Raw genomic sequence first — 27,941 nt, forward strand, 5'->3', positions numbered from 1 at the left:
GTTTCGCGTCACGTGATAGCTCACCGGCCAATGGTGCGCGCGCGATTGCTGCCGGGGCCCACATGGCGGTGTGAAGCTCGAAGGCGGTCAAGACGACGACGAGGACGAGACGGAGACGGAGGGGGCGACGAGGCGGGGAGGGCGGCGGCGGCGGCGACGACGACGACGAGACGCGGCAGAGGAGGAGGAGGAGGGGGTGTCTCCGGCGAGGTGGTGGCAGGCGAGCAGCAACAGCAGCACAGAGAGCATGATGGTCGTGCAGTTCGAGGATCAGGTTAGCGCGAGCGCGGCCTTTGGGCGAAGTCGGCGATTGTCGGAGCCTTCTGGCGTCTCTCGCCGAACGCGCGTTCACACATTCACCTGTCAAACACCAGCAGCAGCAGCAGTACACACGGAGGTGCACGTGTGTTTGTGCGAGAGAGAGACGGAGAGACAGGCGCTTGTGAGCCGTGTGGGTTGTGGTCGGGTTGGAACCCCGCTATCCTGCAGCCCCTCGTCCGAATTTTGGCCGTGGGATGGAGCGCGCCGCCGCCTGCGGCTGGTGATGATGATGATGTTTTTTTTTAGCGAACTGTGCCCCGTAATGCGATGGCAGTAGTCTTAAATTATATCAGTGTACACCTACAGCACACCCCCAGCCCTCCTCCCGTGTGTCAATCCACTCCCCACCTGAAGAAGACCGCTTGTGTTGCGATCGAAACGTCGTGGGGGGTTTTTTGATTTTTGTTTTCTATCTACGTGACTTTACCGAAATAACCAAGCATATCAATCCACTGCTGTTGAGGGCCTCGTCACGTCACGCGAGTCGTGAGCGGTTTGACCATACTTCACCACGCTGGTCAGTGCGGTTTTGGTAAAGGGGAGGGGGTAATAATACTATGCGTGAAAGCATAGGCGTACCTTGCAGCCATTGCTTTTAATGCACTGCCCTCTGCTGCCAAAGCTTGTATAAGTAGTCTTGATCACGAGTACTGTAACAGCCTTTATTTACACAGGATAGTCTCTCCCCGGTCTCAAGACTCCTCCTTGCCTCTTGTATTTAGTAGGGCCCTGCGTGTGTGTGTGTGAGGGATGTTTGCCCTTCTAGATGTAAAGCTTTCGTGACTGCTAGGATCCATACTCTTTGGTTCTATTGGGTAAAGTCACGTAGGTGAAAATAAAATAACAATATTTTCACCTACGTGACTTTACCCAATAGAACCAAAGAGTATGTTTGCCCTTGATGGTTTTTGCACGTGGGTGGAAAGCGGTATACTTGTCGCGAGAAATCGCCACACAGCAAGCTCGCTTGCCCGTACAGACGGGTTCCCTATGCCGCTTGCTCTACTGCCATCGCCAGATCATATAGCAACATTGAAGTCTATGCGTGATCCTACAAACCTGCCTACAGTAGAGCTGGGCTGCAGGCATAAGCCACCACCACGGCAAGTGTGGCTTGGTTTATATATATACTGTACAGTTTTAGGCTCTACCTCGAGGGGGGCTGAATACATTTTTTTTTGGGGGGGGGGAGTGTTAAAATATCCGTAATGAAGAGAAAACCACTTGGATGTGTGACTGTCATGCACAACAGGTTGATATAGGTTACAGATACGTGGTGGGCAACAGAGGGCAGTGAGAGTGAGACAACTGTACGTACTTCATTTACTTCCACGGCTGTGCTCTCCACATTCGCCAACCTGCACCGGCCGGCATGGTGAAGTCTGGTCAAATAACCTGCATGTCCTGCATGTCTTGCATGTCGTGGGGCAGCCTCTCGTCCAGCAGGGGAATGACAAACTTACGTACGTGTAGGAAACCCGGGGACATGGAAAACGCGAAGGATAGATATGGCTTCTGACACCAGTGGTTTTTTTTTCCGCTCACAGTTTTGAGAAGGCAAATAGTAGCCTGCTGTGCGAATTCGAACGTAGTGGTGAACAGTCGTGGTTATACAAATAGGAAACTTCCATATATGCGTTGCCCGTGTCATAAAAGGGTCATGTGTTTTGTTTGGGTGTTGAAATTGTTTACTCAGGTTAATGGTGTTGTGGTGCACTACCTTGCACGGGTGGCAGGCTCTTATGTACTCAGGCTGTAAATGCTTCTGACATTATTATGACCATCATAGAGGGGGTTTTTTTGGGGTTAGATCGCGTAAATATAGAAATGTGTCGTAAAAACCCGCCACCACCCGACACGGCCAACTAGTAAGGTTTGTCACGTAAACAGAACGTGGCCAATTCGTCACTAGTACAGCACACCGGTGTGTTGGAGAGCCAAGCCAACAACATTTACAAACTGAGTACGACGTTTCGTCAGTAATTACAACTAGCTTCATCAGGCGACAGCCAGATTTGTGGAGAAGTCCACCTGTTTCGTTCCTTATATAGAGGGCAGAAGTGTGGTCACCACATCTACACATTAATGAGTGTGGTCACCACATCTACACATTAATGAGTGTGGTCACCACATCTACACATTAATGAGTGTGGTCACCACATCTACACATTAATGAGTGTGGTCACCACATCTACACATTAATGAGTCGACGTATATTATGCATGCGCATTATGCGAGCCCTTTGATCTTGTCCTTCCTGCCCATTGTGTCGATTAAAATAGCCATACCAAGGTATTCCCTATTGAAGTATGGTGCCCTTCATCGGCATGCATTTAAACAATGTATTATTTGATGATTCGCTTCCATGCAGCACTAAGGACGGTATATATCCAAATGGTTAAAATTATTTTTATTTATTTCAATTTCGATAGATTCTCTAAATAGTCTTGGCCAGTAGTAGCTAGTTTTAAACAGAACTTCAACATTTTAAAAATCAATTGAGTGTCTTTGTTGGCACGCGTGTTCTGCTACTGCTGACAGTTGTATTTGGGAGGATTTAATATATCTCTGATGTTCTTTTAGTCTCGTGCTGATCATTCGGCCTGTTTGCCCAACACAACATTTACTACACGTGCAGTTAATATTGTACACCAAGGCCGTAGCCATGGAGTCAACATTGGGGGGGACCAAATCATCCAGGGGGTCTGGGAGTCGTTCCCCCCCCCCAGAAAAAAATCTAATTCACTAACACATAGAATGGACTTTTTCTTGATTTTTTACAATGTCTAATAGTGCATTGTATTACATTGCTCTGTTTTTATTTTTTTTACCTTTTCTTGTTTCATTGTATGTAATGGCAGAGATTCGGGATTAGTCAAGTACAACCACAATCATATAAACAGAAATCTATTTTATAGCATTATATTGGGGGGGACATTTTGAGCATATTTGAATGTTGGAGGGGATATGTCCCCCCCAATATATATTATAATTACGGCCTTAGTACAATCCTGTCGTGGTTAAAAAAAGCCAATCACGAGCTGTTTACATCGATATTACATGGCATAGTGCATCCGTTGGTATGTCAGTATTTGTGCGGGCAGCCAACCACAAAAATAAGGCTTCTACTTCGACCCTGTTGGCTTCAAGCTGCATTCAAATTATTTACACTTCCTTCTTTCACATTCCACATTTTGCCATATCTACGTTTCTATAAGTAGTAGTAAACGCTACTGCCACACCTATGAAACCATTTTAACTGTGTACATCTTGTCTTCACATCTCGTCCACGGTTCATATAAATAAGTATTATAAAAAAATACTTTAAAAAAAACACGCTTTAATGAAATGTACCGTACTCGTAATGGCAGAACTCCACGACTCGAGGAAGTGGCCCCGAAGCTTGCCACAACCTAAGGGGACCGTGGTCATTTACAGCCAACGTCAGTTGAGCGTGGACAATTAGACCCAAGGTAAAACATAACAAATAACAAATGATTGTTTAAAAATATATTTGTTTTACTTTTTATGATATAATATAGTATTGTCATCAGTATGACATAAATATACCAAGTTTGCAGTCGATAACACATTGGGAAGTGGGTTAAAATTGAGTTACAAGATTTGAAGATTCAACGACAACAACAGAGTGAAGTTAATAGAAAGCATGTAAAAAGATTGTTTACAAATATGTATTTTTTATGGTAGAATATGGTATTGTCATCAGTATCACATAAGTATACCAAGTTTGCAGTCGATACCACATCGGGAAGTGGGTTAAAATTGAGTTACAAGATTTGAGGATACAACGACAACAACAGACAGAGTGAGTTAATAGAAAGCGTGTAAAATGTGTCAATTCATTGCGGCCCATGACTTGCTCAGTCTGATGTAAGGGGAGTTATTGGCTTCCGGTGCGAATAAGAATCAAATTGGTGAATTGTAGTGGTTATATGAAGAGGCCAATCTTACCTATATAAGTCATTTTTTGTCTGTGTGTCTGTCTATCCGTCTGTCTGTCTGCGCGGATACCTTGAGACGTTTTTAACTGACAAACTGTGGGGTTTACGTTTCAAAAAAGTACACGGATACCACGCCATGTGCCCTGGGACGAAAAATAGCTATTCGTATTTCACATCTGTCAAGTTTAAAGTAGTTAAATCAACAATTTTTTCCCTTTTACAAGCACAGTGGCGCCAGACTACACAACTGCGCATGCGCGAGAACGCTGGCTCCGTGGTGGTGGTTGCCCTAGCAACGCGCACACGTGATCGGTGGGGGGAATTCTCATTCGCGGTAAAAATGCAAAAAAAATACATGACGCGGAGGTAAATTCTTCACAGTGTGATGTCCTCCCCTCCCCAATGTGTGCACTTACTACTATAGGTTCGGTAGATACTACTATTTTCGTCCTTAGATACTATTACTGTAGCGGGCGGGGGGATGGTGGGGGGGGGGGCAGCCCAGCCCCAGCCTGCAAAGGTGCCACCTCGGCCGGCTTGGCAATCTAGGCAAGGCCTGGGGCTCTGCATGGGACTCGGCCTCACTACTACTCTCTGTGAAGTTAGTATTATAGAGTTAGTTTAGCTGCTTCTACAGCCAGTACACACTGCTATAGAATTAGTATAGCTACTACTACAGCCAGTACATACTACTGTAGTGGTAGTATATACTACTACAGCCAGTACATACTACTGTAGTGATAGTAGCTACTGCTATCGAGTCGGTAGATACTACTATAGAGTTTGTAGATACTACTATAGTCAGTATATACTACTGTAGGGTTAGTAGCTACTGCTATAGAATCGAGATATACTATTACTAGCTTTACTACCCAGCTTCGCCCGAGACTTGGATTCTTGTCTTGGATTAATACACGGCCTACGCGGAGAGTGGGGGGGGGATGCGTGACGTCAGCAGGCACACTGCGTGACGCTGCCGCATGCGGGTGACATCACATATGACGTCACCGCTCACTTGCCGTGCAATATATTACATCCATTATTGTGCCCCCCCGAAATACAAAAGTCTATTTTTTATTTTTTTTGCATTGTGTACAGTCTGAAAACTACCCACATGCCAAATTTAAAGTTTGTAGCATGTTGGGAAGTATGCTAAACGATTTAGGCAGCTCGGGAAGGGAATGATGTGAGAGCTAAAAATTGTCGCGTTCCCTTAGAAATTCCAGACAGCATAAAGCTGTGCAAATTTCATGACGTCGGAGCTCAGCGTTCGATAGTTTTTGCTGCTTCACACAAACAGATGTATTTTCTGCTTTATATTTAAGAGCGAGCTGGAAATAGTCGCGTTGACTTAGAACATCGAGACAGCGATGCCACGCATTTGTGCAGGATACACGGCCTACGCGGAGGGTTGGGGGGGGGGGATGCGTGACGTTAGCAGGCACACTGCGTAACGCTGCCGCATGCGGGTGACATCACCGCTCACTTGCCATGCAAAATATATCCATTATTGCACCCCCTCCCCCCAAAATACAAAAGTCTGTTATATATTTTTTCATTGTGTACAGTCTGGAAGCTACCCACATGTCAAATTTCAAGTTTGTTGCATGTTGGGAAGTGTGCTAAACATTTCGAACAGACACACATATTCACAAATTTCCCTTTTATATATAGAGTCGGTAGATACTACTGCAGTCAGTAGAAACTACTGTAAAGTCGGGAGTAAGTAGATACTGCTATCGAGTAAGCAGATACTACTATAGAGTTAGTAGTTACTAATATAATCAGTGGATACTGCTATAGAGTCAATAGATACGACTATAGATTCAGTAGATACTACTATAGTGAGTAGATTCTACTGTAGAGTCAGTATTTTATGTGATAGAGTCGGCAGATGCTTCTATAGAGTCAGATACTACTACAGTCTGTCGATACTACTACGGTCAGTAGATACTACTATAGAGTCAGTATATACTCCTGTATAGTTAGTAGATAATACTACTAGTGTCAGTAGATACTACTGTAGAGTTAGTCGTTACTATTATAGTTGGTGGATACTACTATAGTCGGTAGTTGCTACTGTAGAGTCGTAGATAGTACCGTAAAGTCGTTAGATACTACTATAGAGTCAGTAGATAATAGTACAGTCAGTAGATACCACTATAGTCAGTATATACTGCTGAGATACCACTACAGTCAATATATACTGCTGAGTCGGTAGATATGACTATAGAGTCGGTAGATACTGATATAGCGTCAGCAGATACTGCTATAGAGTCTGCAGATACTACCATAGTCAGTAGTTACCGCTATCGAGTTAGTCGTTACTACTATAGTGAGTGGATACTACTATAAAGTGAACAGATACGACTATAGATTCAGTAGATACTACTATAGAGTTAGTAGTTAATGCTATAGAGTCCGTAGATACTACTGTCGAGTCAGTAGATACTACTGTAGAGCCAGATACTAGTATAAAGTCACTGGATACTACTCACTTTATTGTATGTAGGGTGTGTAGGTATATATGCCTGGGAGGGGGGGGGGGTGTAAAAATATTTTTTGAGGGTGGGGGGGTCGACAATTTTCGGAAACCTTTTAGATAAACTATTTACCTGCCACTTTCTATTACTTTTTGATTCAGGACTTCTTCAAGCCTCTTATAATTTTCTTGATGGCCAAATGGACAGACAAACGGAACGCCGCGCTTTCACAATAGCTTCGTATTTGTGTATGTATATGTTATGTTTTTAAGATACGTTTTGAAATCTGTTTCCCCCTGGGCAATGCCAGGTACTTCCCACTAGTACTCTATATATACATGAGCCAGTATCAGGGTCACTGGATACCACAACACTTCGGCATATTATGTGTTTTTCATTTCATGTTCAAGTAATACAATTTCCAGGGTTGCATGTCTAACATAAAATGACTTGAAAGTCCGCTCCAATTGCTGTTAAAGGGTTTCAGGGAAAAATAGTAAACTCATTGCATAACACATTGTGTTCACTATGTTGTTCTAGTTGAAGTAAGGATCTGAAAGCCTTATTAGATTACAGTTTACATGAGTGATTACAAAAGTAACTATCAACCTTTTGTCAATCCACTGTCTTGACCGTGGGGGTTATTTGACCTTGCTGCATTAGGCTGGTCAGTGCAGGTTGGGTAGGGGAGAGTCAAGGACTGGTTAAGATATAATTCCAAACTGGTGTGAGACTTAACGGGGAATCGAACTAAGGTCACCATCTTTATAGTGTAGTACGCCATCTACTATAATTTTAATGGAAAATGTTACATCAAATATTTTTATTCAAATTAAAATATATTTTGCACAATTAACTTTGTAGAGATTAAACTATTAAAATGTGTAATTATTTGGGTTTGACTGCCATGTGATGAACTTTACTCTCAGTGGCAGAGCATGTGGAAAAGCGCTGCCCTCTTCTATGTGAACCAGAGGTTACTTGGGAGGTATCTCATAGGTAGTTTTGTGATATCTACTTCCCTTGGGCCGTTCGCTAACTGCTCAGCGAGATTTCCGGATGGATGCTTCGTCACATAATGTGACGACAGCACAAAGGCAATGAAGCTGGATTAAAAGAATGCCAGATGTTTACGCTGCGGAAACCAGTGGGTGAGCAATATGGATAATTGTTTTTTTACATTATGAGACCTCCTTTGCCAGTAACAAGATACAGTAATAGTACAGTGCATAACATTATAAGAGTTGTTTATTTTTGTTTGCATTTTTGACTGCTTGTGTTGTGGTTATTGCAAACATGATCCCTTGTATAAAGGTGTCAGGTTTTTTGTGCCAGCTAAAAGGGTAAAAAAAAACTATTACAATATGGATAATGCCAAGAAATTCCACCAGGGGTCAGTACGGCGCTTGATTAATTTAAAAAACATCCGTTTGGCTTGTACAGTATTATGGAGGCGTTTTTTGTCAACCACTTGGACAACGCCGCTATGAGAAATGTTTTACTTTCTTTGAAGACGCTACGCTGAGTGCACTTACGTGGAATGTTTCTTTCTGATGGTTTATTCTTAATCTGCTTTTTATGTCATAGGCCAATATTATTGAATTAATAATGTACAATCTTTGTGCAGTAAGTGAATGGTGTAGGGCAAAGCATCGTACTATGATGCTAATAATACAATAAAAAAACCTTTCAGTGCAAGTGTAAATACATTTTTTGCACCATAAACGTTTTTGGTTGAAGTGTTCCATATTCCTTTGCTGTAGTCAATTCACACATTGCATGAAACAATTCTTTATGATGTTGCTGCATTCATAAAAATGTGTCTTGTGCTTACGTCCTCGTCAAACCCTCTCAGAGGCTGCTTTGTGAGGTTTGGTGTTTGGCCAAAAACCATACAAATTGTAAACTTTCCCATAACTACCTTCTGCCTGTCAAAACAAATGGAGTAGTTGCAAAGGAAGGGCATTGTTGTAATATGGATACCATTGTTTTCACAATGAATGTTTTTGAGTCTCATTCTCAAGACAAAGAATGTCGTCGAGATGATGAAATACGAAAAGATGAATAGTGGCACTGGACTGTCTTGCGCTTGTCATGAAAAGCACATTGTCATGAGTCTCGCAGTATGAAAAGTATATTTTCACAAGTCTCCCCTTGCGTACAAATAGCAATACGTTGTTGAGAGTATTGGCTGAAGAAGAGCTATACAAGTGCCAGTCATGCCCAAGTACAACCTTGGTGTTGTTCGTTGGACATACGCCAATTAAAACGTGAGTACCGATTGATGTGATTAAACGATCGCTGCTATTTTACATTGAGATTGCTTTACCTAATGTAAGTGTGGTAATGAACGATTGAAAAGCATTGAACACGTTGGCTCTTTTTTGCAGGCGGAGAGCCCCCCTTTTTCTCCAGTTAATGTTCTTCATTCAGAGGCGCCCCCCCCCCGGTGCCTGTGGCTCTCGCTGTGAAGCGTGCGTGGTGGCCCTGGGGCATATGGGCACAGTGCGCTTTCTGTTTGCGGCCCCTGGTTATTTGGGGGGGTGGATGAGGGCCAAGTCTCGCTTACAAGTACGGCATTATTTGAGTCAAGTTAGCATGTCGAATGTCTAGTGAGATCGCCTTGTTTCCTGTTCTACTTGGGTTGTCATGCAAGAAAAGAGGGCTTTTCCCCCTATTTTAGTTGAAAATCAAGGCTAAGGTTGATTGTAATACAGCCCGACTGATGATCAATCCTACAGTGAGTGATTCTTTAGGTCTGTGACGTTTGTCACGTAACCTATTTTGGCAGATGTGATTTTTCAAAATAGTATTCATGGAAAACCTATATAATTCTTAGGGTATTATGAAAATCTAATTACCTTCATTGTGGATACATTTTGATGGTGAATATATTAAGTGTGCTATTATCGCATAGCTGAAAAAATGGCGAGGTGGATAGTATTCAGTAGTTTCAGTTTCAGGTATTAAATGTAGTAAAATTTATATTTATTTTACTCCGTAAATGTTTAGGTTTTCCTAAAACATAGTTACATGAACATGTACGTGCAAACTCACACATTTAGACTTGCTCATACTTTTAGTTTAAAAAGTAACAAGTTGAATGGTAAAACATGTTGAATAGAGAAGCAGGCATGTGGAAATTGCGACATGGCTGTTTGTGAATGGCTGGGTTTACAGTGTTGTTATTGTCAAATGGATAATGGGTTAATGATGAAAAAGCCACTGTCACGGGCATGGTGGTATACTGCCAGCATAATTAATATTCTACGAGTCGCTTTAGTCGGTCACCGAAAACCGATGTGGTTTGTTTTAGATGTCATGTAAAGAATTCTCGAGACAGGACCGAAAAGTGTGGCATCGTTCCCGGCTTGCGCGCTTCTCAATCACGTTAATTTCACTCCCATTTTTTTTTTGGGTCCGGTTTCCTTCAGGAAAGTCTGAGCATCCGGTCCCCCCTTTCACCTCGTGCACAACCTATTATTAGGTGTGTGTGTGTACATTTCACATTTTTAACCCGGTTAGACAGTACTGTAAAGCATAGCCAGTTTTGTCGAAACAACAACAACAAAAATGTGGTGTGTGAAGGTGGTTGCCAAGGCAGCCCCCTGCTCGCTTGCTACTGTCTGCTGCTTCCAGCTGCTTCCAGCTGCTTCCAGCTGCGTTGCGCGCACGCACGCACGGCACTCGCTAAGAGACGGCCGCAGCATTGCGTACCGTTGTGGGCTCCTGCTGCTGCTGCTGCTCCTGCTGCATGCTGCTGCTGCATGCGAGTTTCCCAGTTGGTGGTGGAGACGCCAAGACCACACCCAGGGGGGGCGGGGGGGAACCTCATGTTGATTTATGGGCACACAGGATGTGTGGTTTTTTTTCTTCCCTGGGAGGCCTTGTGGAAGGGCAGCAGTTAGCCCCCCGAGCTTCCGTGCAGAAGCCCAATTGGTATGCGTCTGTGCGCCGACGCGAAGTAGTCCGCTTTTTTTGTGTGTGTGTGTGTGCCGGTGGCTATAAAAGCCACGTAGAGGGGGAGGAGGGTCGGGTCCGGTAGCCATGGTTTTCTTTTTTGTACCCGCTCCTGGCTCGATTCAGTCTTGGCGGCATTGGCGACGGTCGGGCGGGCCACTCCCTTCATGCCTCCGGTTCGCCTCGGCGGATTTGTGTCGTTGAACGAAGGAGAGCGGCAACGTGGAGCGTCTCTTCATTTCGAAGGAAAGTGGGCTGTGTGACTGGTAAAAAAAATAAAAACAGAAAGGCACGCCAGCGGCGCGTTGTCGCCCAACGTAGGCGGGCAGGGGTTCGGGGACGAAAGACGTGGAAGCGAGGTTGTGGTAAAACACCGCGCGGACCTCGCTTTAAAGCTCTTCTGTTCGCGGACAAAAGAGCAGCATTGTCAGGACAGCGGGGGGCGAGTGGAAAATCGGCACGCGTAAGAGGCCGAGGCGCGACGATGCCTGCACGTTAAAAATAGTTCGCGTTCCTTTCGGCGGGCCACGTGGATTGCGCGTTAACCGGTGCCGTTGGTTTGCGCCCGTGAGCTATTTGAATCGTAACGTCGGTATCGCCGCCTGGCTCGGTGGGAAGAGGGACTGCTCTCCCGAGGAAGGCAATCCCCCCGTGTGTGTGGTTTTTTTTGTTGGGGGGGGGGGTCTTCGCAACGCTACCGGCGTTTCGACGATGTCTCGAGGCAACCTGCCGGCGGAGGCCTTCCTCCTGCATGCATCCCGCCACGAGGCAAGGGCGACTTTAACGGAAGGAGTGACGCGGATGAGGAAAAGCGCCGCGTAACGGGGACCGGGACCTTGGGAATGAGCGGAGAGGAGGCGGGTGGGGGAAATGCGCCGATCATCTGTCGTGAAGCCTTCCTCGTCGGGGCCCCACTTTGAAGACATTTTTGGCATCTGAGTTTTTTTTGTTTTGTTTGCGGACATGAAGCGCGTGTGCGTGGTGGTGTTGGAGGAGGAGGGCGATGTGCCCGTGCAGGTTTTCACGCTTCCCAGGAGAGATATCGGCAGGAGACGGCGTACTCCGGCACCCAGCATGGTGGGCAAAACAAAATAAAAAATATCTGTGTCTCCGTGGAACTGTGGCTTAAAACGTGTAGTAGTGTGTACACGTGAACGTTTGATGTGTAGTTGAACTTTTACTGGTGTAATTGAGCTCCTGGTAACTAGTTACCAGCTAGCTATGCGTTTGTGCGCATCTGTGTCATATTACAATTGAACTTTTGCCGGCTCCTTTTTCTTTTTGTCATGCAAATGTATAAATGCCTTGGACTATTGTTTATTTTTCTTTTCTCTAAAAAATTAAAATCTTTGATGTGTGAATTAAATTTAATTATTTTTTTTGGTAAATAAACTTTAAAACGGTATATATTTTTTTATTACATAAACAATATGCACTAGAGCTCTCCATTTATGCTGCATCCAGTGTAGCGTAGGGAGTTGTGCTTTTGGGATCGGTGAAATGCTGCTGTTTTCCCCCCAAAAAACTAAATCACTGCTTGTATTCATTGTTTTATGACTTGCAGTTAATGCATTGTTTGCCTGTCACTTATAATTGTTGAGATTCCACTTACACAAGCATTCCATCATCCGCCATGATTTATCTACTGCTGCAAGACGGCCCCTTATCACCATCACAGTTATGTGACGCAACCGTCCGTGTCACTTTCGCACACGAGATGATCGCAGTACTTTTTTGGGGACAGTCATCGGCTCGGGCTTGTTTTTCCCCTCTTCTGGCTGCCATTCTGTCTTCAGTCTCGACTATTGGCCATCGGCCATCATCTCTCACAGCGATGTCTCTCCAAACTCATATGGTTCTCTTAACAGTATGATGTCTTTTGGCGTCCTCTGGTCTAGCACCAATTGGGTCGAGGCTCAAAAGAAAGCCGTCCCTGGTGTTGACCAATCAGTTTCAAGGACAATGCATATATGATCATAGTGTGGTCAAAATGCAAACAAAAAACACAAGTATTGTGTGTAATGCACACATGATTCCTTGTAAAAAGTTTCAGTTTTGCCAGAAAAAAAGAGGAAAAACCCTATTATTATCGTATAATGTATCTAACGTGTTCTTGTTCTGATCCAATCTGTACCTCTTTCTCATTGTAATTCCCAGCATGTTCCTTCCAATGATGTTTGTACACTTTTCAGCTTGTGTTCCATTTTTTTTGTCGTTCAAGTTTTAGACCCATGTATCATAGCATATAATATGTAGTGACTGGATTTTTCTTGATACTTAGTATTTTGATTTTCATTATTAAGTTCAGTGTCCCTCCTCCTGCTTGTCCCTTTGTTTCATTATTTTGATCCTGGTTCTGAATTCATTAATTGCCCTCGACATACATACTCTGATGGGTTTATTTTCATTTGATAATAGTTTTTTACCCTTGTTGTCAGAAAACCACAGGTGTGAAAACCACACCTGATGATGATTGCGTGTGTTGCAGTCGAAACGTTGTGAGAATTTTATTGTTTTATATTTTTCTTATTTTATTGTTTCCCTTCTACGTGACTTTACCGAAAGAACCAAGAATATGAATCCCTGCAGTCACTAAAGCTTTAAATCAAAAAGTGTTAAGATGTTAAAACACCAAACTAAAACCTTTTACAAGGAATCATGTCTGCATTAACCACAATGCTTGTGGTCAGAATGAAAACAAAAAACATACCCTCAAACGAATATTTTCGTTTGTTGAGTAAACCCTTATGTTATTTTTGTTTTATTTATGTTTATCTTTAGCCCAATCTTCTTTATTACCATCAATCATTAGACACATTAATTTAAATTGCCGTTAAAATGACTGCATCGTCAGGAAATCAGAGATACAGTAAAACCTTGGATTGCGAGCATGATTCATTCTTGAAACGTGTTTGTAATCCAAAGCACTCGTATATCAAAGCACTCGTATATCGGTTGTGATCACGTGACGCACGGCAGTACAAAGCGTATACGCACTACTCGTATTGCAAGACCTCGCTCGTTTATCAAATCAATATTTATTTTAAAAAATTGCTCGTCTTGCAAAACACGCGCAGACCAAGGTTTTACTGTACAAATATTTTTGCCATTCATATATCCTTACCAGACTCCCAATGTGATATGCAATTTGTTTGTTTGTGCATTCCAAGTTTAGCTCTTCCAAAGAAGCGGGACCAGCTGTTCGGATAATACGAGGGCCACCTTATAAAATGTTTATACAGGAATTAAATGTCTCTCATTCGAAATAAATTCAACTGACTTGAACAATTAGATACCTATTAGTCCCCCTTTACATGTTTTTTAATTGTTTACAAACATGATTAGGAATAGAATAATGGGCGATTTAGAAGCCAATCAATCATGTGAACCAACTGGATTTCTAAAAGGTTTTTGTACCAATGGCTGGACACATTAAATCATAGAGCAAGTTCTCTAAAATAAACATGAATATCAAATGTCATTACGTCTAGCTGTTGTAGATGATTAAAAGGTATTTGAATCGGAGGGAATTGATGAAATTATCCAAGCTCTTAAAAACCAAGTTCTCAATGAAATATTTAGACTTGATAAAAAAACACTTTACAAGATAGCAATAAGAAGTGCCTTTGTCAAGTCCTGTGTTGTTAAACAATAATCTGATATTTCTTCCCCTAATCGTTTAAGATGTAAATGTAAACTGATAAGAGTAAATGTTTTTATGACAGTTCTGTTTGCTTTGTTGCCTTTGCTGTATAGAAAGACGAGACCTGCTGCATCGTATATTCTGAAGGAGACCAGCTGGCGTGAGTGCATGTGTGCGGTTTCTGGTTTGTGAATGCCTTTGGCTGTTATGTTCCCAGGCTCCTCTGATCCAAGCGATATTTAACGGAGACCCAGATGAGGTGCGCTCGCTCATCTACAAGAAAGAAGAGGTGAATGCCGTGGTAAGGGCCCGTAATAACTACAGCACTGGTGACACATTGTGCAGACAGCCGGCGCTGCCTAGCACAGACTCCTATTAAAGAAGAAAGAGCACGGATTACAGCAGCAGTATTATAACTAGCTGCTCATAAAGACACTGGTGTTTTCGCTGGCTACATGAATCACCATTCTGCAGTGGAATTATTGATATGGCATTTTCTGGCAGCTCCATGGGTTCCAGAGCAGTGATGAAAATGGGGCTGGACGTGGAATGTTTTTTTTTATTATATACATAATGGCAGAATGCCTGTAAGCGAGGAGCACTCTTATGTGTTGCACTTTCATTGAATAATAATTTTCAGTACATTTTTATTACATTGTCATCTTTGGTTGTATTTAAGAAAAATCCTAAAAGTATGTTTTGAATCTGCTGCGATGGATCATAGCATAATACTCAAATTGTAAATTTTGTAGATTTACTCTCCAACTCCCCGGTGGGCTGAAGTAGTAACTAATTTCATAAGGGCACAAAGATGGGTGATCACTGGGCTGGAAGACGCCTTTTGCGTCACCCCGACTTATTGAGTCAAAGAATGTGTGAAAGAGTCCATGCATGTCCTTCCGTCAGGACGATGAGAAGAGGACGCCGCTGCATGCGGCCGCCTATCTGGGGGAAGCGGAGATCATCGAGCTGCTTGTGCTGTCAGGTAAGTGCTGCCTGGCGCGTGCGCTGATGACAGCATCCTCCTTGCTCCGTCGTGCCGCACCACCCCCATGCACCACCTGGCCTCGTTTGTTTTCCTGCCTCCCACTACTCTGCCAACAAACTGACAAAATCGAGAGCGTGAATGAACAATGCGTTTCTTTTTAATCTACCTTGAGTTTGTTTTGTGGCTTAGGTTGCATTGAGTTTTGTGTGATGGTAGTGGTCATGCCTATGAAGGTGGTTTAGATTCTTTCCAATTGTCACAGTAGGGGGCACACGTGGTGCATCTGCCAGTCATTTCGGTCAATCAACCCATGGCACCTGGGTCTGTCCCGTGACCTGCCAGTGAGCCTTCGATACTTCACATGGCCTTAAAGTTCACATACCCTGGCACAAGTGCCGTGGTGACGTCACCGCCATTTAGTGGTGAATGGCAGTGGTTGAGTCTTTGCAGGGTGGAAATGGTGGTGGTAAAACATGCATCTGAAAGGTAGTTTAGATTGGCTGCTGGGTGGTCATGGTGGTGGTGCATGTAGGGGAAGGTGATGAGGTTGCTTGTAAGATTGTGCTGGTTGGTGGTGGTGGTGCGTCTTACAATTGTTTTGCAAGCATGTGAAGGTGATTAAGCTTCGTTGTTACATTCACAGGAGCTCGAGTCAACTCGAAGGATAATAAATGGCTGACACCGCTGCACCGTGCGTGTGCTTCTCGCAGTGAGGTAACAGGAGAGCTGTATTCTGCTGAATGGAGGGTTTCCTTTTGTGTAATGTGTCATTTAAATAATTTAACACAGCCTTTTTTCAAGAAAAAGTCTCTGCTTGCAGAATTGGTTGGCTTCACACATTGGTGGAAATTTTTTTAAGGCTATGTAACTGGCCTTGGAGGAACAAGGCTTGCTATTCATGCAAAATAAATACCTTGATGGATGATTTATTTATTTATTGCAATGGGTGTTTTGTGATGCATGCAGTTATATTTGTGTTTAAAAAAAATACGCACGAGAACAATTTGAGCATAAACCATGTTTTGTTTGTTTTGAGGATTTCCCCAGGATGCCCATGTCCAACTGCATTTAAATTCTACATGAAACCAAGTTGCTAATTAATCGCACACAACTCGTGGAAATAACTACACAGTGGAAGACATGCATCATTTAGATCAGTGGTTCTTAAGCTGGGTTCGATCGAACCCCAGGGGTTCGTTGAGTCACTCTCCGGGGTTCGGCAGGGGTCAAGACACACGGTGTAGCCAGTTCGCACTAGCAATGTCGGGCCGTTTTTGTCGGCCGTCAAAAAATTGGCAACACACAATTTTTTTTCGCCGTATTAGATTACAAATATTTAGTTGCTTAGTAAAAATGTGTTACACAAAATAAATTCGGCTCACTTGTATTATTCGTGACATCACGCTCCGCTTGGCCATCATTGGCTGCAGCTGATCACGCCACGTTGCGTGATCAGGAACTTGGTGCGCTCAGTAGTCGACTTGTGGCTGTTGTGATTGTACGTCATTTGTGATTTTCTTTTAATCTTTCAATCCCTTCATACTATGTCGAGCAAAAAAAAAGTGGTTGGACGAATACGTACAATGTGGATTCACGTGTATAAAGGAACGCGATGGGAGTCAGCATCCTCAATGCATGATTTGCAATGCCAAGTTGAGCAATTCTAGTCTAGCACCGGCAAAACTCAAGGAACACTTCCTAAAGCTGCATGGAGATGGGAAATACAAGAACACAATGCTCGCTGAATTCAAGGTGAAGAGAGCCAGATTCGATGAAAAGGCTACTCTGCCTGTTCAAGGCTTTGTACCCATCGACAAACCGATCCTCACAGCATCGTACGAAGTTGCGTACCTGATCGCAAAGCAGGGCAAACCACACACCATTGGTGAAACACTCGTAAAACCAGCTGCGTTGAAGATGGCGAATATCATGCTGGGAAAAGCTGCTGAAGATAAGTTATCCCAAATTCCTCTTTCAAATGACACTATCAGCAGCAGAATAGACGACATGAGCGATGACATCTTGGCTCAAGTAGTTCAAGCCCAGCAAAATTCAGCCTCCAACTCGACGAGACCACCGACGTTTCCAATCTAAGCCAGCTTGTTGTATTCGTGCGCTATATGAAAGACGACGTGATAAAGGAAGATTTTTTTTTATTTTGTAAGCCTCTTACAACAACAACCAAGGCAGTCGATGTGAAGAAACTCGTGGATGACTTCTTTAGAGACAACGATTTTTCGTGGAATATGGTTTCTGCAGTTTGTTCGGACGGAGCTCCAGCCATGCTAGGACGACACTGGTTTTGGAGCGCTGAGTGTAATCCGATGCATCACACATCATTGTTACGCACTGTGTTCTGCAGAGGCATGCGTTGGCAACAAAAACCTTGCCTCCAAAACTGGCAGAAGTATTAATAATTGTAGTTGAATGTGTGAACTACGTACGAAATAGTGCTATGAAGCACCGCATCTTCAAAGAGCTGTGTAAGGAAATGGGCTCTGAATTCGAGGTACTTCTGTACCATTCTTATGTTCGGTGCTGAATCGTGTTTTTGCCATGCGTGTGGAATTAGCCCTGTCTTTGCGAGAGTACCAACATTGTCACGCAGATTGCTTCGAAAATTCTGAGTTCATTCTCATTTTGGCATACATGGCCGATATTTTCGATGCTCTCAATCATCTCAATCGACAGATGCAGGGCGGTGGAGTCAACATCATCGAAGCGGAAGAAAACCTGAAGGCGTTTAAAAAAAGCTACCTTTATGGAAACGATGAACAGAGAATGATAACTTCGCAAACTTTCCACTGCTGGACGACTGTGTAAGTAAGATCGAAGACGTGTCTGGAATTGGAGACATTTATGTACCTGGGGAGCTGAAGCAAGCAATTGCCATGCACTTAGATGAGCTCGCAAAGTCTCTCGACGGATACTTCCCCACCAGAGAGTCATATCCAGCATGGGTGAGACAGCCGTTCACGTTTAGTGTTGCGACAGCAGATGTCAACGATGAATACCTCGAGGAAATCATTGAACTTCAGCAGAGCCAGCTTCAACAGCAACTCTTTAGAACAACAATGCTCTCAAAGTTTTGGTGTCACCAAATCGTGTACCATACCCTCTTATTGCTAAGGAAGCCCTTGAGATACTCACACCGTTTGTTACAACGTATCTTTGCGAGCAATCTTTTTCGAGGATGGTAGACATAAAAACTAACAAAAGGAACAGACTTGGTTGCGAAAATGATATGAGAGTGGCACTTGCCAAGGTGAAGCCGCGCATTTCTGAACTTATATCTGAAAGGCAACAGCAAAAGTCACATTGATTTTCAGTAAATATTCATTGAGTTATGTTTTTGTGTGAAATTCATGTTTTGTTGGTTTTGTTCTTTGAACACAGTGATTTTGTGTGCAACTGATGCATGTTTTTTTTGTGCACTAATAAAATATATACCTATGTTTTGAAGAAATCGTATTTGATTTTTCCAATTACGAAGGTTTCGGTGAATGCACTGATGAAGCTTGCAGGGTTCAGTACCTCCAATAAGGTTAAGAACCACTGATTTAGATGCTACAGAGCCGACGGATAATAAATCAGTGCAGTATGGCATTTGCATTGTCCAAACTACCCCCGGCGGTCCGGACACAATGTGCGCTCATCCGCGCGCTCGCTTTCCGCAGGCCGCGGTGCAGACTTTGCTGAAGCACTCGGCGGATGTGAATGCCCGGGACAAGAACTGGCAGACTCCACTGCACGTGGCCGCTGCCAACCGTGCTGTCAAGTGCGCCGAGGCGATCATCCCCATGCTGAGCAGCTCCAACGTGTCGGACCGTGCTGGGCGCACTGCTCTGCACCACGCTGCCTTCAATGGCCACTCCGAGGTGCGATCATGCTCGGCTCCCACCGTCCTGGTTGCACGCTGCCTTTGTGTCTTCAGAACATTATGAGGATCGCACTTATTGCGCACAAAGTGTTTGCTACAAATGAACCACAATGCCTCGCTGATCCCATCAAGGAGCATAAACCATCACGGGAACTCCGGTCGTCCTCACAGCAGCGGCTTTTGGCAAACCACTGAATAAAGGCGGTCACGGCATCGCGCGCTTTCACGTGCGCTTCCGCGGCCGTCTGGAACACTCTTCCTTCCACTATTAGGAAGCCACTGGAACTATGCACTTTTCAATGTAGATGGAAAAATAATTTCTTTAGAACTGATTTTTGTGTTTAGTTTCTTGTCCTTCCCTCGCACTTTCGTTTTTACACGGTTGACTACGTATGGGCTGTGATTGGAGATGAGCAACAACCCATGTGCCCTTGAGCGCATTCACTTAACTTTATTGACATTGAAGATATATGCATACAATGATGTTTGTGAATAGTTTATTCGAGCTATTGAAATTGTATTTAAATTCTATTTTTATTTTGAGGCAAATGTATCAAAAAGTTCAAAAAGGACAGAAAAACTGCTACATGTAAAACACTAGGAATATTGAGATTTAATCACATTGCTGCATGGTGTGGGAGTGAGTCATAATATGCAGAAAAAAATATGCACTCATGTTTCGTATAGACATTGTAACTGTACATTTTATAGTTTAACAACCTCCATTTTAACACCTGTAATTCACATGAGCAGATGTGCATTGACTACTTCGTGCAAGATTGAACATGTATACTGTTGCAAATGTGTATTTGGTTTGTTTTTCAGGCCACCTGACTTTTTTTGTGATAGTGCTTGAGTTGGGTGTAAATAATTTCTCGCGTGACTCAATATCATTGCCTGTGATATATTTGTCAGCCAAATATATCACAGCTCATACAACATGAGGAATTTCACATGTTATTGTAAGCGATATATTCTTATACATACATTTTTAATGCCAAATTTAAGCTTTGTTGAATAGTTTTTTTTAGCTGTATATAATTGAGTAGCAACACTGAAACACTATACACTCACTGCTGCGCCACAGAAAGATACAGTTTAAAATTCCTTCCAGATGGTGAACTTTCTGGTGGCGAAAGGAGCAAACATCAATGCCTTTGACAAGAAGGACCGCCGTGCCATCCACTGGGCAGCCTACATGGGTGAGGTCTACATTTCAACTCCTACGCAAACATACCTCGTAGACCTGTGAAGTGGATCCATTCTTCTCTGCTAACGTGGCAGCGTTTCAAAATACAGCCGCTGCATGGTATATGCTTGAAGGGTTATTCACACACATCTTTACAAAAAACCCAATCGTGGATTTTTTAAAATGCATTTATATTTTTGGCAAAGTATTGCACAACGATGCGAGTTTGTGAAACAACTCCCATAACCAACATGGTGTGGTGGAGTCCTTCATCTAGCAGTGGATTCACAAAGGGTTAACATTTTATTTATTGCGCATTGGTGTATGCAGTGTTGTGGCCACGCATGAATTTTGTAGATGCTGCTGTGACGTCACCACGGCACCACAATGAATGGCTGCTGTCCACGCACGCGGGCGCCCATTTGTTTTTCTGCACGTGCATTTGTGCGCGTCAGGCCACACAGAGGTGGTGAAGGTGCTGGTGGCGCACGGTGCGGACGTGCGCTGCAAGGACAAGAAGGGCTACTCACCGCTGCACGCCGCCTCCTCGAGCGGACAGATCGGTGTCGTGAAGCTGCTGCTGGACCTGGGCGTGGATGTGAGCAGAAGCCCCATCCACCCCCCCCTGGGATCCTTCCCCAGTCACACCCTGCCCCCACACGACCTTTTTAATGTTGAAGTTAAAACTAAATTTTTATTTTTTATTTTACAAGCTAAAGCCCACTGAGGGTCCCCTAGCTCTTTCTTTCTGAAGCTACTGTACTACGAACGAGAGCTGAATGAAGTGATTTATCACGTGGAAATTTATATCAGCCAAAATACTCTCAACACGTTTCTAAATGTGGAGGGAAAAACCGGAGGACCCGGAGAAAAATCCACGCGACCACGGGGAGAACATGCAAACTCCAAATATACAGCCATCAGGCTCGGGATTAAACCCACGACCTCCTGGATACCAGGCGAGGTAGTTAACATGTCGTGACCATTGATGTGAGCAGCTTGCCTAATGATGGCCACTGCTTGTGTTTAGTGATACCTTGAAAAATAAATAGTTTTTTTAAAACGAATTAAAACACGTTAAATGTTACATTTTACGTCACGAACGATACATCATCACTGCCTTTAGCATCGTCGTCATATTGCAAATTCACAACGCATGACAGTGTGCAGTCTTGAAAACACATTAGCAGTGTTTTATGCGTGTTTCAAATCAGTTGACATTATTTCAGAAAGCGTATTAAGTTTAACACTAGAACACTAATAAAAAACGAATAAATCACAATAACAGCATTTACATTTGGGTTGGAGACAAAATCAGAAATGATTGCAATATTAAGCAAGTGTCATGAACATTCGTAATTTTACATGTTTTGAGCTCCCTCATTTACAACTCGCTTATGACCAAATAATCCGGAATATGCCTGAGCTTATCACATCTCGGAAGTTCTTCTGGGTAGACCTTGAATGGGTGACAACCCCCACAAAAATTGGTTGTTATTGTCTTGAGGTTATGGAGCAGAGGGAAGTGCAGCAATGTCCATTGTTGCACTGTACCTCTATGCTCCCACAGCTATGCTCCAAGCCTTCACCAATCCACACCGACAAGTATGCAGAAGTATGGTCTACTAACCCACATGACCCGCATGCCGTAGTGAGGCCCACGTCCGGCAGTTGATTGACAAACGGGCTATCCTAATCCTCGCATGTTCACATTTGCACCTCGCACTCTCTCCTAACCCGCCGCCTCTTTTTCACCCCCCAGATTGACGATCCAAACTCGTTTGGGAACACGGCGCTGCACGTGGCATGCTACAATGGGCAGGACGTGGTGGTCAACGAGCTCATCGACTGTGGTGCCAACGTGAACCAGGCCAACGAGCGAGGCTTCACTCCCCTCCATTTCGCCGCTGCCTCCACGCATGGCGCGCTGTGCCTCGAGCTGCTGGTGAACAACGGCGCCGACGTGAACGTGCAGGTAACGAGCGTGCGCCCGCCCTCCCCGCGGGGTCGCGTCTCTACACCCGACGGGCGCCACCCCTGCCTTTTTATCTTGTTGGCATGCAGTGCCCGCATCCTCCGCTCTTCATGAGTGCCATGAACAGGATAATTTGTTTCTTCCGAATGAAATCTTCAAGGTGTTTGTGCATTTTGTGTCTGCGTAATCACTTGGCTGCTGCATGTGCCTTTACATCATCGCTTTGGATCCTTTTGAATCTAACCCCTCTTGTGCGTTGTATGTATGTACAGTATTTATTTGTTATCGTGAGGGATACGTTCCAAAGATGCTTATGTATAGGAAATTTCGCGGATAATGATATTGGCCTACGAAAACCTATCTTTCTCATGAATTACCTTAAATACATAAATAAGCATTGAATACATGAAAATTGTGATAATAAACAAAGTAAATTAATATAAAAGTTTGAAATAATAGTTTATAAATGCAGTCATGTTGAGTTCAGATGTGATTCGCGGATAGCCAAAATTGCAGATGCAAGTTTGTGAATAACGAGAGAATACTTTATGTATGTTTAATTTATTTTGCACTGTACATAGCCAACCATGCTAATCGGAGGTGTTGCCTCTTGACTGCCATTCATTGCGTTAGCTCTAATTGTGGTTGACCTCAAGGGGATGTCTCACCTGTGTCAGCTTGTTCTGTGCAATGTTCTTGTGGATATGTACTGACCGCATTATTTATTGCTTAATGGTTGTATGTCGCACAAAAACACCCGCACTTAGGAGGGCATCTCTTCACTGCATGCTCTGTGTGGGTCATTGGATCATTAATGCAATTTACCAGATGTGACGCTGCTGAAATGTTATTTTCATTTTGTTGCTGCATCAGACAATGTCCTGACTACATAATCTTATCATCAGCAACATCTTGTTGTCACTTTACTTCATCCGATTAAACTGCAGTATGTCCTTTCTGAAATGCAGAGCAAAGATGGAAAGAGTCCTCTACACATGACGGCAGTGCACGGCAGGTTTACAAGATCACAGACACTAATTCAGAACGGTGTGTGGTGTTTGTGTTTATTTATTAATTTAATATCTACACAAAGTTTCAACACATAACTTGCATACAAAACTGTTTTTTTTATGAATGGATCTGTATTGACAGGTGGCCTTATTACTTTGGTGTTCCTCATAACAGTTGTTCATTATCACCTGGTCACAAAGCGACCTGTGGTTACCCCAAAGTTACAGTTAGCTGGGTGGTTTTGCATTCTTGTCTCGCTGGGCCGCAGTAGGCGATTCCCATGTGTCAATGTTCAAACACCCGAGCCCTTCCCGACTTGTGCAAGAGATGTTAACTAAACCCATCCAGCACTTCATGTGAAAGGGCGTGTATGATAGAAACAACTGAGACAAACACTGTAATTGTGCCCAGGGCATGCAGTTGGTGAAAACAAGCAGGGTCAGTTCCATTCATTAGTGGCATAAGATGATCTCATTGGACCAGTTGCCTAGGAAACCCCCTATCAGCAGATTACCGCTGCAGATGGCAAAATGTGCACCGTGATGTGTGTCTGCACGACATTTACAGGATGTGCATGTGTTTATGGGAACATTGCAGCCGGTGATATGGTATATTTATCCAGACAATGAAAGTTTGTGTATTAAACAAGCTTCAAAATGTAAGCATAAAGCATCTAAAAACACCAAACTGTTACAAAGTAATGTTTGGTATGCAAACGCTATATTCTATATCCTATAGTCATCTAATGATGCATTGGTTTATTGATTCAAATGTACTCTGCCCATCATTCGCACGGTTAATACTTCGTGCAGGAATCAGTTGTCAGGATGTTACAATTAAGCTAGTGGTGCTTATACAACCGTAGAAGTGGTACAAAAATAATGAATTGTAAAATTGGAACCCGAATTGTGTTGGTTCATTAAATAGCCCGCGGGTTGCATTGTAATACTGTATATGCAACAATAATTTACTTCATGTTGAGCAATGGTGAGAGATAGTGTCGGCCCATCTACGTGTCTACACATACGGGTGCCTGTTTGGTGTTTAGGTGGAGAGATTGACTGCGAGGACAGGGATGGTAACACCCCGCTGCACATCGCCGCTAGATACGGACACGAACTGCTCATTAACACCCTCATCACCAACGGAGCCGACACTGCCAAGTGAGTCCTCAGGTTTCCTTCGTGTGCTCAATTTACTTCATATTGAGCAATGGTGAAAGACAGTTTTGTCCCACTTCTATGTGTCTGCACATAGAAGTGGGACACTTTGCCAAGCAGAACATGCTAAGAACATGGCCTTCAGCTTGCCGGTTTTTTTTTTACGTGGAATTTTTCTTGTAACGCTGGTAGTAGGCTTGAAGATTATTGTCACTTGCATTGTATGTGCACCATGACATTTATGAGTGTGTATGTTGAACATCATTCGCACTGTACGTAGTCAACCATGCTAATCGGGTCTTGATGCCATACATTGCAACTGTTCTATACTGAAGGCACCAACTCATCATCACACTGTCAACATTCTAAATCTTAAACATCACGGGATAGTCGAACGCAATTTGCCACCGAGGCATTTAGCAAAGGTCCACATTAGGTTTTTCTCCAGGCATGCGAGCTTCCTGCCATATGCAAAATATATATTTTTTAACGGTAATATAATCCACTCCTGGATAAGATCATTGAGATTAAGGCAAGTTTTCTGCGTAATTAAAGAATGTTATTAAAATGTTGAGATTTTGAGATTTATTTGAGATTTTCTTGAGTTTCCCTCGTGACATACCGAGTGCCTCTTAAACCCTGACCTTTTGTCAAACACGACAACTTGATTAATTGACGTGAAGTTTTAACTCGCCTGCCTATTTTCTCACCAGGCGTGGCATTCACGGCATGTTCCCCTTGCACCTCGCTGCCCTAAGCGGATTCTCCGATTGCTGCCGAAAATTGCTGTCTGCAGGTACGCTGTCCCACTCAGTCACAGCCTCGGCGGCAACAGTTGCTCAACACTGCTGACTGTAGATTTCTTATGTGCGAGTGCTATAAAAAAAACTTGTATAACTGTGAGTTCTAGGTGGCGTGCACCCACTATTTTAAAATCAACCTGTCTCGTTAATTTGGCTGCGTGCATGTCTTCTAGCTGTTGTAACACTCTAACGTCTTTGAATGAAACCCAGTGTTCTATTCACTCTCGTCTTACGTGTGTAATACTTGTGGTAGACACGTGTCTTAATCCTTGCCGAGTTTTTAACCACTCTTGCCTGAACAGTTCTTTATCCCTCTCTCCCCATAGTGTGGATGCGATGCATTTATGTCCGTGCGATATGGTATGACGCCTCTGTCCTTGTGAGATCTTAACACCAGTTCTCTCTTTGGAATGTTTCCGGTTCACCTAGGACAAAAGTACAGCATCGTGTCCTCATTTAGTAATGAACACGTGCTATCTGCAGGCTTCGAGATAGACACTCCAGATGAGTTTGGGAGGACGTGCCTGCATGCGGCTGCTTCTGGAGGGTATGCAACTGAAATGTTTCTGTGTTACACCCCAACATTACATTTACAAGCGCTAAATTCACGTGAACTTCTGCACAACAGAGCACAGCTGAACACAGTAGTGTTAGATATTTCTGAGCGGAGTCTGATTTGTGTAAAAATAAGAGTTTTTTTCCCCCATTTATACACGGCCAAGCGCTGAAAGTACCCCCCCCCCCTCCGGGTTTTTCTGTCCCCTCCCCTAGAAGCCATTGACACGTTGGACTTGTGTGCTTACCACAATGAAACAATTCTGAAAATACATACCAAATGATGTGTAGGCTTTCATTACGTTTTAATTAACATATCTTATAAAGAGGGAACTACACTTTTCCTCTTGCTGCTAAAGTGGCGTTAGATTCGTGTCATGTTATACATTACATGAGCTTACAAATAACATGTAACGTGCACAGGCATTCACACTGATTGCAGCGTATAGTTTTTTTATCAAGGTTATGGTCAATACATTTGAGCAAAACCTATTTTTCTTGCAGTCATTTTCTTTCAAAAGCTCAATGAATACGGCCAATTATTTGAAGTGATATTTTTTAAAGCGGAATTGAGCCTCAAACTGAAAATGCATGCTTTTATTTTTAAGCATTGGGGTTCATTTCATTTAAATGTATTGACCTTAAAGCACACGGGCGTGACGGCGAGCCATGTGAATTGCGCTGCACGCCTCGTGTTAGCCGTCATGTGGTGAGACTGAACTTTTTTTTTGGCAGAAATGTTGAGTGCTTAAACCTGCTACTCTCTACTGGAGCCGACATGAACAAGAAAGATCGCTTTGAGAGGTGAGTGATTGCTCAACGTCAAATTACGTCGAGTTAGCTTTTAGCCACTTTGCATGCTAATGTGTCCCAGTGGATTATACATAGGCAAGCACACACACTTCTCATACGTGTTAAATGATTAACCACATTTTTCGGAATGGCACTACCTGCCTCAAGCGTCTTATCGTAAAATAAACTTTCGCCTTAGGGTAAGCTATGTCACAATGTAGTTTTAGCTGGGGAATACCATTTGGAAGGATTCGTTTTCACTGCCCTTTCAGTGCTTCCTGAGAGTGTGATGTGGCTAGTCAGATGTGGCTTTTGTGTATTTATACAGTTACGTTAGACATGAGTCATATTTTCATAAACCGGGGGTTTCTGTTCCTGGTATCGTTTTCACCTTTCTATGCCTAAGCGTGTTTCTCCCATTACACTGCTGAAGAATAGCAAACCATTTTTTGTTAAAATAATACGTTTTAATGAAATGCTTTCATAGTGGGGTACTGTAGTGAAGAACATGTATCAGTCTTGCTAGTTACACATGGAAGCATTCAAACACATGACTTTTCATATACTGTATAGAATTATTTTTTCAGAAATCTTTAAAATAAACTTGCAATTCCCAATGCACACAACTCTGCTCACTTACAGGATATTTGCTTTCGCATCTGTGAATAAGTGCAGTGTAAAGCCAGTGTTTGTGAGCTTGTGGGCGGTCGTGTGTTTGCGGGCGCTAGGCTGCGTTCTTCCACGTGGGTGCATACTTGTTTTGGCTGCATTCAGATGGTGTGCGTAAACATGTGCACACCAGCCACGTGTGCTGTTGCTTTATACATACGTGTGTGTGTGTTCACCTGAGCCAGGGTCTTGCATATTTGTGTGCGTGGCCGCACACGTACACTTGTAGTTGCGTGCTTGTGATTTTAAATACAGCGTGTTTGTAATGGGTTTTTATTTTAAATGGCGCAGTCTAGTTTCTCCTTTTGTGACATACATGATTACTATTTTAGAATAAGAAGTGTTTTAGAAGACAATTCACTGCTCGATGAATGCCTCGGCATGGGAGTTTTACAATACTTCACCATGCTGGTCAATGCGGGTTGCTGAAGGGGGGTTGGAAATAACCTATTAGCTTGTGGCCTGCAATCGAACTCGCTTCGCTGGATTGATGGAGCAGGGTACTGACCACTGCACTATGTATATTGAGTAACAATTGCATATACATATC

General features: G+C 43.4%; 1 protein-coding gene across 2 annotated transcripts in view; it reads left to right on the top strand.

Annotated features, from left to right (window-relative positions):
* The first annotated feature begins 112 nt into the window (after nucleotides 1–112).
* Nucleotides 113–27,941, top strand: part of ANKRD28 (ankyrin repeat domain 28) — a 44,019-nt gene continuing 16,190 nt past the window's right edge. Inside the window, exons 1-13 of one of the 2 annotated variants that reach the window (XM_032964521.2) lie at nucleotides 113–274; nucleotides 14,587–14,670; nucleotides 15,276–15,354; nucleotides 16,001–16,071; nucleotides 19,035–19,235; nucleotides 20,352–20,439; nucleotides 20,882–21,024; nucleotides 22,189–22,401; nucleotides 23,370–23,448; nucleotides 24,461–24,575; nucleotides 25,286–25,368; nucleotides 25,805–25,922; nucleotides 26,666–26,734. In XM_032964521.2, the coding sequence (XP_032820412.1) occupies nucleotides 248–274; nucleotides 14,587–14,670; nucleotides 15,276–15,354; nucleotides 16,001–16,071; nucleotides 19,035–19,235; nucleotides 20,352–20,439; nucleotides 20,882–21,024; nucleotides 22,189–22,401; nucleotides 23,370–23,448; nucleotides 24,461–24,575; nucleotides 25,286–25,368; nucleotides 25,805–25,922; nucleotides 26,666–26,734 (1,370 nt within the window). In that variant the 5' untranslated portion in view covers nucleotides 113–247. Of the gene's footprint in view, nucleotides 275–10,626; nucleotides 11,804–14,586; nucleotides 14,671–15,275; nucleotides 15,355–16,000; nucleotides 16,072–19,034; nucleotides 19,236–20,351; nucleotides 20,440–20,881; nucleotides 21,025–22,188; nucleotides 22,402–23,369; nucleotides 23,449–24,460; nucleotides 24,576–25,285; nucleotides 25,369–25,804; nucleotides 25,923–26,665; nucleotides 26,735–27,941 lie in introns of those variants that run through there. The other variant, XM_032964512.2, reaches the window with a different exon arrangement.

The sequence above is a fragment of the Petromyzon marinus genome, chromosome 2 (genome assembly GCF_048934315.1).
Source record: "Petromyzon marinus isolate PM22_M1 ecotype Great Lakes invasive population chromosome 2, UKy_Petmar_22M1.pri1.0, whole genome shotgun sequence".
NCBI classification, from domain to species: Eukaryota; Metazoa; Chordata; class Hyperoartia; order Petromyzontiformes; family Petromyzontidae; genus Petromyzon; species Petromyzon marinus.